Source organism: Lithobates pipiens, unplaced genomic scaffold (genome assembly GCF_037356315.1).
Source record: "Lithobates pipiens isolate NorthernLeopardFrog02 unplaced genomic scaffold, aLitPip1_a1.2 Scaffold_22, whole genome shotgun sequence".
Classification (NCBI taxonomy): Eukaryota; Metazoa; Chordata; class Amphibia; order Anura; family Ranidae; genus Lithobates; species Lithobates pipiens.
Window position 1 is genome coordinate 12,172,719 of NW_027507784.1, and position 13,488 is coordinate 12,186,206.

At 43.5% G+C, this 13,488-nt stretch overlaps 2 protein-coding genes across 7 annotated transcripts in view; both read right to left on the minus strand.

Moving 5' to 3' along the window:
• The window catches only part of CUNH13orf46 (chromosome unknown C13orf46 homolog), a 91,129-nt gene that overhangs the window by 49,453 nt on the left and 28,188 nt on the right, over window positions 1-13,488 (minus strand). For 4 of the 6 annotated variants that reach the window (XM_077494186.1, XM_077494185.1, XM_077494184.1 and 1 more), the window contains exon 2: window positions 1,894-2,073. In XM_077494186.1, coding sequence (XP_077350312.1) covers window positions 1,894-2,073 — 180 coding nt within the window. The remainder of the gene's footprint in view (window positions 1-1,893; window positions 2,074-13,488) is intronic. The other 2 variants (XM_077494183.1, XM_077494182.1) reach the window with 1 other exon arrangement.
• LOC144000382 (uncharacterized) lies at window positions 2,073-10,660 on the minus strand. Its single transcript, XM_077494188.1, has 4 exons — window positions 10,307-10,660; window positions 5,686-5,809; window positions 3,260-3,333; window positions 2,073-2,754 (listed from the first exon to the last, which is right to left on the minus strand). The coding sequence occupies exons 1-4, from the start codon at window positions 10,620-10,622 to the stop codon at window positions 2,207-2,209; spliced, it is 1,062 nt and encodes a 353-aa protein (XP_077350314.1). The 5' UTR covers window positions 10,623-10,660; the 3' UTR covers window positions 2,073-2,206.

Below are 13,488 nucleotides of genomic sequence, written 5' to 3' on the forward strand. Positions count from 1 at the left end.
TCCAGCAGCTCAGACTAGTGTATACAGAATGTAAGGTCATATTTTATTAAACCATATCCATTTAAGCCCCTCCCACTTTTGACACAATTTGACCACATCCACCACTTGGCATTCCCCTCTTCTGGGGTGCCCCAGATCTTTAACAATCCTAGCAATGCCCATGTTCTCCAATTTGATCTGCGTGCACCCATCGAGGTTGTAGAAGAAGTAAAACTCTTACAGATAACATAGTTTTATTGTATTTCACCATTATACACGGCTTCAAATGTATATTAAATATTTTAATTTCATATTTGCATCTATAGTAAATTGTGAGCAGAATGTAACCAGTTTAAGACTGCCCACCGCACATATACCGGGACAGGGCAGCTCTATTGTGCAAAATGTCCTACCTGTACATCGTTTAATGCAATAGATACTGTGGGCGTGTGCGTGCGACTGAATCGTGCCGCAGGAGTGCGCCCACTGGTCCAGCGGACTCGACGGCTGCTGGCCAGCTGTGATTGCTCCACAGAGAGGCAGAACGGGGATCTGGCTATGTAAATGAGGCGGATTCCCATTCTGACAGGGGACAACATGGAGATCTGCTGTTCCTGATGATCAGGAACAGCGATCTCTGTGTTGTCTCAGTGAGCCCATCCCCCACACAGTTAGAACACGCTGGTGGAACACATTTAACCCTTTGAACGCTGGTGGAACACATTTAACCCTTTGAATGCCCCCTAGTTTTAACCCCTTCCCTGCCAGTGCCATTTATACAATGATCAGTGCATTTTTATAGTACTGATCATCAATGTCATAATGTTTACTGGTCCCCAAAAAGTGTCACTTGGGGCCAAATTTGTCCGCCACAATGTTGTAGTCCCGCTAAAAATCGCAGATCACCTCCATTACAAGTAAAAAACATAAAAAAAATAAAAGTCCACACTATAGACCATATAACTTTTGCACAAACCAATCAATATACGCTTATTGCAATTCTTTTTACCAAAAATATGTAGCAGAATATATATCGGCCTAAACTGACAAATACATTTGTTTTTCTTTATATTTTTGGGGGATATTTATTATAGCAGAAAGTAAAAAAAAAAAAAGTTATTTTTTTTCAAAATTGATGCTGTTTTTTTGTTTATAGTGCAAAAAATAAAAACTGCAGAGATGATCAGATACCATCAAAAGAAAGCTCTATTTGTGAGGAAAAAAAGGACATCAATTTTGTTTGGGTAAAACATCGCACGACAGGACAACTGTCAGTTAAAACGACGCAGTGCCGTATCACAAAAAAATGATCAGGTCATTGAGGGGGTAAATCCTTCCGGGGCTAAAGTGGGTGAAGTTGAAAACACGAATTAATTCAGCAGTGGGTTCATTATTATGATGTTAAATGTATTTTTTTTAATATAAAATGAATGTACCTGTATGTCACTTGATATCAGCCTCTCGGGAAGTCCTGTACAGAAACACTCAGGATAAGAGAGGGAGGGGCAGGATTGAAAGCCAATGGAGGGTGGTGGATAACAGTGTTATTATTTTATGAAGTTGTATATGTGTTTTATTCTATATAATGAGACCTGTTTCTTTCCAACCTGTTTCTCTGACGAAGCTAGACAGCGAAACGCGTTGACACACGCAGGCTCACTATACTATACATGTTCCTTTCTGTCATGTATTTTATTTATATGCATTTTTAATTCTTTAAGTCTTTTTTGTACCATGTACTGTTATGAATAAATATTGAAATACTTTTGTTACATTTTTGCACTGTTCATTGTGTCCTTAAAGTCCAATCTGTGGACTACTTTTGCCCCCCTTTTTTTCTTTTATACCAAACCTTCATATGAACGTGGCCATAGGAGTGTTTTTTTTTTTCTGTATTTTCATGGTTCTGTGGAGGTGTAGACGATTCCATGGAAGTGAAGAAGATTCTGTGGAGGTGAAGAAGATTCTGTGGAGGTGAAGAAGATTCCGTGGAAGTGAAGAAGATTCTGTGGAGGTGTAGAAGATTTAATAGAAGTGGAGAAGATTCTGTGGAGGTGAAGAAGATTCTGTGGAGGTGAAGAAGATTCTGTGGAGGTGTAGAAGATTTGGTGAAGGTGGAGAACAGTGCTCCAGACTGTACTGCTCAGTACTTGAGGACTTCACCCTAATGCTTACAGATACAGCACAAACATTTTTCTATGTTTGTATGTAATTCTGTTCATGATTTTTACTTCTTCTTACCAAATAATCCCAAAAATTTCTTGCCTTTTTTGGCATTTGCTGCTTGTTGTGCCTGGATATCCACTTCATATCTGGCTTGGTCAGCTGATCTCTGCCTCTCAAGCTCTTCTCTTCGTTTCCTCAGCTCAGCTTCACCAGCTTCTTTTCTCCTCTCTCTCTCTCTTTCTAACTCTTCCTCTTGTCTTTTTAATTGTTTTTCCTTCATTGCTTTTTCAAAGGCTTTCCTTTTCTCCAGATTTTCTTGCTCCATCTTCTTCTCTCGTTGGTGAACATAATTTAGGACAAACTGTTTGCGGTTATGCATCTCCTTCACTGGATTCCGTGTCTGATGTTCTACCCGGAACTGAGCATCTTTAATGACTTCCTGTAGGAACTTCAGCACTTCCTCGTGTCTTCCTCTGGTTTTAAAGTGGTCTTCTTGGGTGTAATTTTCAAATGCAAAAATCCTTTCTATGCCCATGTCCCTGAATGAGGACTCAACGCTAGTTAAGTTCCCATAGTTCTTGTGGGTGAGGACCACAATGGGATAGATCCCTGGAAGGAGAAGTGAAAGGAATTACTTTTAAATATAGAAGAGATCAAATATTGTCTTGCCCATCCTGATATTGATCAGATGTAAGCAAGGATTCTCAAAACAGTAATGTTTTTCTTGGTTGGTTGCAATCCTAACTACCCCCCCCCCAACCAACTACTGTCCTCCAGTCTATTAATATGATGGCAACTTGTGCAACTTTGCTGGAAAGTTTAGGAATCTGAGTCTTCTGCTCAGAAAATGGAGCGCTGCCATTTTTGATTTCCGTTTTTTTTTTTAAGCGAATGTCAATGGATGATCATCCTCCTACATCAGCTTGCCCATAAAAATACATTGGTGTCCGTTTTTCATCCGTAAATGGATGGATAAGAAACAGACATACAGTATAGAAAGCCCGGGGGGAAATAACCCCATCACCTATCTAGAAGGGTGCTACACATTTATTAAAATTTGATAAATAATTCTTGCCCACAATTTTATTTCAGAAAAAAAAAAGTCACAACCTACCAGTCAGATCTCTGGCTGTATGAAGAACGCTCTTCAATTCATTCATTTCCTCGGGGGGAATTATATGCTTCACACTAAACAAAAGGGATGAAGACATTCATTGCTAAAGCTGAATAGACAGTATATACAATTATTTTATAGAGCAAAGGGGCCATACGGTATAGTTACATATAGTTACATAGTAGGTGAGGTTGAAAAAAGACACAAGTCCATCAAGTCCAACCTATGTGTGTGATTATATGTCAGTATTACATTGTATATCCCTGTATGTTGTGGTCGTTCAGGTGCTTATCTAATGGTTTTTTGAAACTATCAATGCCCCCCGCTGAGACCACCGCCTGTGTTCCTACAAAGCAGGAACATGGATAGCTGTCTACCTATAGTACCTCAGAGTCCGCTACTTACCATTACATCTACTCATTGGTGTCCTGGTCCTAACCCACTCTCCCACAGTTCTGTTAAGAGATTGTGCAAATGACTGCGACTGTAATGCATCTCTTGTTCACATTCAAAAAGTGACTGGTGCCCATCATTCCATCTAGCAAGAAGAATGTCAGCTATCCCTGGCTTTGGAGGTCACCATTAGACCTCTGGTGGTCCGGGACCTTGCTACAGTTAAATAAGCAGTGGTCCAAGCATGAAGTATTTAAGGAATGTAAAAATAGTGGGCTCACCTTTGGATACTCCAAAACGTTTTTTGGCATTCACTAAAAACTGTTACTAAAATACTATGAAGCCATGCAGTATTTTAGTAGTGAAGGTCTGCAAGCATTGTAAATAGCTGACTGTTAAGGAGTGGGTGGCCACCATGTCCTTATCATGCGATAAGTCATCAGCTGTCAGCGGGTTTCCAGGTGAATGTAAAAAAGAGAGTTTCCGGCAATGAAAAATTAAGAAAAAAATGGCATGGGATCCCTCCAAATCCATACCAGGCCCCTTGGATCTTGCATGGATTTTGACGGGAACCCCCACGCCAATTTATTTTTTCTAATGGTGTGGTGCCCCCAAAATCCATAACAGACCTTTATTTGAGCATGTAGTGCCCCCCCTTTTGAACCATACCAGGCCACATGTCCTCAACACACGGGGGAGCAAGGGGTTCTTCCCAGTGGTTGTTGGTGTCTTCGGGCAGGGATCTTATCGTAATCTGGAAACTCTCTTTAATGAGGGGGCTTGCTGTTTGACAGTTCTTATATAGGTAAGACCTCCCGTTGTGACATCACCAACCGGTGCATCCCAAGTCGGTGACATCACAGCGAGGTGGCGAACACCTGCCGAACACCCTGCGAATTTGGGTGTTTACCAAACTGGGCAAACAGCCAATGTTTGGGCCTGAACTCATGCTTGGGCTGAACCGTTCGCCCAACACTAGTCACCACTATTCCTGCTTCCCCCTTTGGCTTATCGTAATCTGGAAACAAGGGGTCCCCCAGTTCCTGCCCCCCAAGTGAATGAGTAGGGGTACATAGTACCCCTGCTCATTCACCAAAAAAAGACAGTAGACAGTTTTGGATAAGTTATTTATTTAAAAAAAACTAAGATAAAAAAATGCCTCTCTGTGTAGATCCTTCTTCGAACACGATGCCTGCCGCCGCCGGTGCCTCGAAAAAATAAAAATAATCTTCGCTACCAATTCTGGCTCCTGCTATCTGAAGTCCTGCTGCCTCCCACCGCTAAATAAACTAAGAGGCGGTGCTACCTGGTGGCGTCACCATGCGGCCCCACTCCAATGTGACGTAACCAGCTACCATGCTTGGATAAGGGTCTGGTAGAGGTGTCCTGGGAGCCGCACATCAAGTCAAAGCCTGCTGTGTGATAATTGGCAGTCTCAGCCTGGACCCCCACCAGGCCACACCCCCAATGTCTTTCACAAACGGTGAAAACACATTGATTCCCCAGCTAGTTTAGCCAATGATGCAGTTATTCAAATACGATCTGTACTTGAATAGTTGCATTGGAGGGCAGGGGGAGACATCAGGGCCTAATGGACCCCCAATGAGTACATAAAGAGTGCCTATATATATAGACAGATAGATATAGATATAGCGGTCTTTCAAACGCATGTTTTTTTGGAAAAAATACACTTCAATGTATAAAAAAAAAAAACAATAAAGTTGGTCCAATTTTTTTGCATAACATGAAAGATGATGTTACACCGAGTGAAGATATATCTTGCATGTTACACTTTAAAATTACGTACACTCGTATATATAATGTTTGGGGGTCCTAAGCAATTTTCTTGCAAAAAATACTGATTTTAACTTGTAAGCAACTAATGTCAAAAAAAGACCTGGTCTTCAAGTGGTTAATGTCTAGCCAAGAAGTAAAATGTAATTTTGTATCCACATTAGAGGCACAGATGTGCAACAATGATCTTATTTTTTATTATAAGTCAGAGCTTTAAAAGATAAGGAGGAGTCTCTTACCTGTGTACAAAGACAGGGACAATGAAATCTGAAGTTTTTACAAATTTCTCTGCCTTAACAATTGTTTCAGCAAGTGTGAATCCCTTAGAAAAATCCACTTTTCCCTCCAGTGGAAGCAGATTACCTGGAAAGGGAAAGACTCTTAATTACTGACTATGAACAACTCTTAATCAAGATGTCTAACTTCTTGAGATCCACGCTATAGCCGAATGGCGGCTACAGCGCGGACCTGCTTTGCTGGGACGACGTCTATTGATGTTGTCCCGTGCACGAGCGGCCTGCGAGCCCCCGAGGGGCGCGCACGGCGCGCTCTGTGATCAGCGAGTCTATGAGACTGGGCTGATCACAGATCGGAGCAAAGGGTCGATCCCGACCCCTTACCACGTGATCAGCTGTCAGCCAATGACAGCTGATCATGTGATCACAACAGAGCCGATAATCGGCTATTTTTCCTCCTTGCGCTGTCAGCGCGAGGAGAAAAAAAAAAAGCCGATCACGGCGAGCTGGGGATAGCTCATCAGTGCCCACCTGCCCCCTGCCAGTGCCACATAAAATATAGCAAAAAGTGCAACCCATCAGTGCCCATAGTGCCACCCATCAATGCCCACAGTGCCACCTATCAGTGCCCTCAATCTGCCTCGCACACAAAGTGCTGCACCTCAATGCCACATATCCGTGCCCATCAGTGCCATGTACCAGTGCCCATCAGTGACGCACATCAGTGCCACCTATCAGAGCCACCTATCAGTGCCACCTATCAGTGCCCATCAGTCCCATCTATCAGTGGTACCTATCAGTGCCCATCCGTGCCACCCATCCGTGCCATCTTATCTGTGCCCATCTTTGCCCATCAGTGCCGCTTTATCTGTGCCCATCAGTACTGCCTTATTTGTGCCTATCTGTGCCACCTTATCTGTGCCTATTAGTGCCGCCTTAACTGTGCCTATCAGTGCCCACCTGCGCCGCCTATCAGTGCCCACCAGCATTGCCTCATCAGCGCATTTCAATGAAGGAGAAAAATTACCTGTTTGCAAAATTTTATAACAAACTATTAAACATGATTTTTTTTTTTTTGCACATTTTTTTGTTTGTTTAGCAAAAAATAAAACTCCCAGTTGTAATTAAATACCAGCAAAAGAAAGCTCTATTTGTGGGAAAAAAATGATAAAAATGTCATTTGGGTACAGTGTTGTATGCCCGCGCAATTGTCATTCAAAGTGCATCAGCGCTGAAAGCTGAAAATTGGTCTGGGCAGAAGGGGGGTTTAAGTGCCCAGTAAGCAAGTGGCTAATCTAAATATTGGAAGGAAAGCCAACCTGACCTTGAGATTAAAGCGTTATTAAACCCAAAAATGTATTATATGAGCTATGGCAATTTAATTCCCGGAATGCTCGTGGCGTAGCACTATAGTGGTGAGTCTGTAGGGCGGGGGGATGGTGCGGCGGCAATCATTCACACAGTCGGGTGCAATGTAAAACTTCTATTTAAGTAATATAGCAACAGTTCATGGGGGCAAAGGTGTGCACAGCTTATTGTATTAGGGTGTGCTCTCCAAAACTCATGCGTGTGTGTGTGTGTATATATATATATATACTGTATATACAGTGCCTTGAAAAAGTATTCATACCCCTTGAAATTTTCCTTATTTTGTCGTGTTGCAATCAAAAACAAAAATGTATTTTATTATGATTTTATGTGATAGATCAAAACAAAGTGGAAGGAAAATGATCAATGGTTTTCAAATTGTTTTACAAATAAATATGTAATGGGAAGGTGGTGGGCGGTAACACATTTCGGAGCATGCACAGCTCCTGAGCTGTGCATGCTCCGAAATGCGTTACCGATCACCACCTTCACCTGATGTCAAATCGACCGTGTGCATTCCAGCTTGGTTCTAGAACCCGGGCCACCTCATCGTATCTTTACCTTACAGGATTACAGCAATTAGCTTTAGGACAAATTAGCATTAGGACAAATTATTATATGTCTATGACCTCTTATGCCGCGTACACATGATCAGACTATCCGGCGGACTTAGTCTGGGGAACTTTCCGAATGAACGGACCTGCCCACTAACGACCGGACTTTTCCGGTGTACTAGGTCCGCCGGACTATGGCGGGAGTCCACCGTACTTTCAAAATGAACGGAGGAAAGTCCGTTCATTTTGAACGTGGCTCCGGGTAGCCGGGACTAGCGAAGCAAGTCAATGTTGCCGCCTTCGGTGGCAAGATTGACACGTAGCAGGCCCCGTCACCTGGTATGGACTTAAAGGGGAAGCCCTACGCCGAAAAAACTGCGTGGGGGTCCCCCCCAGGTCCATATTAGACCCTTATCTGAGCACACAGCTTGGCCGGTCAGGAAAGGGGGTGGGGATGAGCGAGCGCCCCCCTCCCTGAGCCATACCAGGCCTTGTGCACTCAACATGAGGGGGTGCTTTGAGGAAGGGGGCCGTGCAGCCCCCCCCACACCCTGGCCGTTGGTTGTCGGGTTCTGTGGGAGGGGGGCTTATCGGAATCTGGGAGCCCCCTTTGATAAGGGGGCCCCAGATACCGGCTCCCCACCCTATGTGAATGAGTATGGGGTACATTGTACCCCTACCCATTCACCTGGTAAAAAAATAAAAAAAACACCACACAAGGGTTTAAAATAATATATTGCACAGCTCCGGGGGTCTTCTTCCATCTTGGGGGGTCTTCTTGCAAGACTCCTCCGATAGAAGACCGGGCCACCACTTATAAAAGAGCTGGAAGAAGGTGCGGAGGCCTGGCAAGAAGAACCGAAGAGGGGGACAAGACCCCCGAAGTCGGAATAAGAGGCGCCGGATAGTCTGATCGTGTGTGTACACGGCATTACTGTCTTGTAAGCATTTTTAATCCCATTGTGATGTAATTCATCTTTTAACCACTTCACTTAGAGGCGCCTTTCTCTTTCCTAAATTAGTAAATAGAGTCCACCTGTGTATAATTTAATCTCAGTATAAATACAGCTGTTCTTAACACACCAGACAGGTCAGGAATAAAATTGTGGAGAAGTTTAAAGTAGGGTTTGGTTATAAAACATCTCCCAAGCTTTGATTATCTCACGAAGCTCTGTTCAATCCATCATCGGAAAATGGAAAGAGTATGGCACAACTGCAAACCTACCAAGACATGGCCGTCCACCTAAACTGATGGCCGGGCAAGGAGAGCATTCATCAGAGAAGAGCCAAGAGGTCCATGGTAACTCTGGAGGAGCTGCAGAGATCCACAGCTCAGGTGGGAGAATCTATCCACAGGACAAACTATTACACATCCCACCGTGAAACATGGTGGTGGCAGCATCATGTGGTGGGGATGGTTTTCTTCAGCAGGGACAGAGAAGCTGGTCAGAGTTGATGGGAAGATGGATGGAGCCAAATATAGGGCAATCTTAGAAATAAAACCTGCAAAAGACTTGAGACCGGGGCGGAGTCTCACCTTCCAGCAGGACAACGATCCGAAACAAACAGCCAGAGCTACAAGAGAATGGTTAAATCAAAGCATATTCAAGTGTTTGAATGACCCAGTCACAGTCCAGACATAAATTCTATTGAGAATCTGCAACAAGAGGTCATCTCCAACACCAGACAAATCAAGAGGGAGTTAAGGGGGAATCCTACCCCAAAAAATGAGAAAAAAAAGCATGGGGTCCCAACTAAACTCCATGTCAGACTCTTGCCTGAGCCTGCAGACTAGCTGGGCATAAAAAGAGTTTGGAGAAGCATGGATCAACCCCACCCCCCTTCTAAACCAAACCAGAGTGTTACCTTGCCAGGGAGGTCCCCCCCTTAGCAAAGCACTTTATCCCCATGTTGATGAAGGCCAGGGCCTCTTCCCCAAAACCCTGGCCTGGTGGATGTGACGGCTCATGGGTAGGGGGCTTATCGGTAATCTGGAAGCTCCATTTAACAACGAGAGGGCTTCCTGACACCATTTTCTCCTATAAGAATGAGTAAGGGGTACGTGGTACCCCTTTTTCATTCACAAAAACTGTGCTAAACATTCAGATGTACTTTTGAGCTCATCCCCCAAAGTATTGCAGTGCAGTATCCCAAAGTATTGCAGTGCAATAGAAAATTCCAAAATGGGCCTGTGTGGACCGATATTGTTACCATTAAAACTGCTTCTTTGCCAATTGAAATCTATGGGAATGCAAAAACAGTTTGAAGAAGGTGATAAGCAGGTCAGAAGGAGGTCTTCTGTAAGTCGGATACACCTGCCAATGAATTCCAAATCATCTCAAACTGATGTCAAACACAAGCCGAATGAACTTGAAAGTGTACTATATTTACCCACACAATCCCTTATACTTATAGTTATCTATTAGATTTACATGTTAGACAACTTTTTACAAGATATGGGAGGCCTGAGCGTTGTTTTTAATAACTGAGACAAAAGTTTGGGAAATGCTGATTGATATGATGCATACTCATACTTTTTACCACAGCATTTTTCTACCAACCCTTTTAGAACTTCACAGAAAACAAACTGGCTGCTATCGATGATCAGATAATTGCCCCCATCTTCAGTTTTTATAAGTTCCCAGGCTATACTTCAATCCCATAAAAAATAAAAATGAACTGTTTAATCTATTCGCACTCACCGAGCTGAGCAAAGATCTCTCCACTCCCATATGCATTTAATGTCGGCAATCCTCGATTATCCACCACCATGATGTTACTTGTGATTTTATGTGGAATTCTATGTATTGTATGTCCTCCATCACCTTCATTTGCCTTTGCCCAGTTCTGGTATTCACCATCTTGCCAGACGTATATACAGGTGTTAATGAATGAGGACTTTCCATGTCCCAGCATCCCGAACAGCTGGATGAGGATTTGGTTGAAGCCCTGGTTGCCGTTTTTAAGTCTATCAAAGCTAAAATTATTAATGACACGTTTGAGCTCGTCCATGTCCATGTCTACCTCCCGCAATTATGTCCTTCTTCTGCCTGCAATGAATGGAAATCTCGATGTTCTTAGTCTTTTGTCTTTATATGCCAAGCAAAAAACATTCTGCTAATTTTCAACTAAGAGAGTATTTACAGCAATTATCTTATGGTTCTTCCTTATTGCCTGATGTCAAAAGTACAAAGATTACAGTCATTAAATTTACAGCAATAATCTGTCTCGGATTTGGAGGGACTGTCCCTGATTTGGAACAAAGTCCCCTTGTCCCTCCTTCCTCCTCATTTGTCCCTCATTTTGATCTGATCTATAAATTTGTATATACTGTAAAATAAACAATTTATCTCCCAAAAAGTGTTTCACAGAGCTAAACCTTTAATCATATATTTTTATTCTCATTATTATTATTTATGGTACTTATATAGAGCTTTCGCTTTACATGTACATTCACATCGGTCCCTAGCCTCAAGGAGCTTACAATCTAAAGTCCCTAACTCACATGCATATACTAGGGCCGATTTAGACAGAAGCCAATTAACCTTGAATAAAGACACCAGTCCATCCAGTTCAACCTGAGTGAGTGTCTATAATTGTCCCTACCCCTGTGCATTGCACACTCACATCAGTCCCTACCCTCAAGGAGCCCACAATCCAAGGTCCCCATTCATATACTTGGTCCAATTTTGGACAGAAGCCAATTAACCTACCTACATGACTTTTTGGAGTGTGGGAGGAAACCAGAGCACATGGAGGAAACCCACACGAGCACAGGGAGAACATGCAAACTCCAGGCAGGTAGAGTCGTGGTTGGGATTTGACCCTCTTTTTACCGCTAGTGTAAGAGTGCTACCCCCTACACCACCGTGCCGCCCACTTCACCACCGTGCCGCCCACTTCACCACTGTGCCGCCCACTTCACCACCGTGCTACCCACTTCACCATCGTGCCGCCCACTTCACCACTGTGCCGCCCACTTCACCACCGTGCCCCCCACTTCACCACTTTGCCACCCACTACACCATCATGCTGCCAACTACACCACTGTGCCACCCTGTTCTCATTATTTTTTTGTTTTCTTGCTCTTAATTTCTGCTCCTATTTTTTTTTTTTTTTTTGATTATTCATTATTACATTATTCTGAAGAACATTGGGGTTGATTTACTAAAGGCAAATGGACTTTGCACTTTGCAAAGTGAAGTTGCACCATGCACGAGCAGTTGCTCCAGAGCTTAGTAGATGAAGTAAGGCATCACATTGCAAAGAATACCCAATCACATGCAAGCAAAAATGCTGTCTTTTAAATTTTCCTTGCACTTGATTGGGCGTTCTTTTCAAAGTGAAGGTTTACCTCATTTATATGCGAAGTGCACAGTCTATTTGCCTTTAGTAAATCAACAACAGAGGGTCTTGCCAGAGTTTCCCTTAAAGGGGTTGTAAAGCTTTGTGTTTTTTCACCTTAATGCATGCTATGCATTAAGGTAAGAAAACACCTTGCACTCTCCGGCCCCCCTGAGCCCCCGTTTTACTTACCCGAGCCCCGAATCTCCATGGGCATGATCCCATGTTGCTCTTGTGGGCTCTTCATTGGATGATTGATAGCAGCGCAGCCATTGGCTCCCGATGCTGTCAATCATATCAATGATGCGGCGCACCGGGGGTTGGGGCTGAGTGAAACAGTCGCGGCCAAAGCAATAGAATCACACGGGAGCACGCCTACAAGCTACCCCCCTTGGGAGAGCACTTCCCAGAGGGGGGTTAGCTCTTGTGGGGAGGAGCCGAGACAGCCGCCGAGGGACCCCAGAAGAGGAGGATCAGGGCCACTCTGTGCAAAACGAACTACACGTTGGAGGTAAGTATGATATGTTTGTTATTTTAAAAAAAATAACCTTTACATCCCCTTTAACCACTTCCCATCCCACGTATGGTCATATGACGTCCGTACGGGGGCTCTCTCATCCCGGGCGGGCATTATATGATGTCCTTGGCTTTCCGCTGGCATAGGGTGTGCCCACTGCATCACCGAGGAGCTAATGCACGTGACCGGTGGCCGTGATGTCTGCCTGGCACACACGATCGCTGGTGACAGACCAGGAGCGTGGATTTGAGTCCATGTCCTGTCAGGGGAGAGGAGACAGATTATGTGTTCCTAGTATATAGGAACACCGATCGGTCTCCTCCCCTAGTCAGTCCCACCCCCTCCCCACAGTTTGAAAACACACTGAAGGAACACAGTTAACCCCTTGATCACCCTAGTGTCAACTCCTTCCTTGCCAGTGCCAAAAGCATTCGGTTCCTTCCACTACAGGTTAGTAGGGAATCCAAAACGTGAAATTATCATGGAAATGGATAAGCCTCCTGGGGTGGGGGACTCCATCTTCCCATGTGCTGACCACCAAGAGACCAAGAGATTGAGGGCATGACTCACCGGCTACGTTTCCTCCAGATAGTGGTAATAATTTCAAGGCATAAGAGGGAGAAAAAATCTCCAGATAGCGTAAATCCAAATGATGGAATTTATTAAAGTAAAAGCATCCAACATCCAAATGAATGAATATTCTCTAAAAACAGTTCAACTGAATGTGCAGTAAAAAGTGGCTTGGGCCAGCGTATTAACCCTCATTTAATAATAGAACCTATTTTGTAGAGCTATAACTTTTGCACAAACCAAACAATAATCGCTTATTGGGATTTTTTTTTTTACCAAACATATGTAGAAGAATATATATTGGCCTAAACTGATGAATACATTTGTTTTTTTTTTGTTTTTTTAATAAAGTTAGGATATTTATTAAAGCAAAAAGTAAAAAAATATTGGGGCTGATTTACAAAGCATTTGCGCTATGAGTAGTGGCGCACGCTGACGCGCAACGGCCGTTTT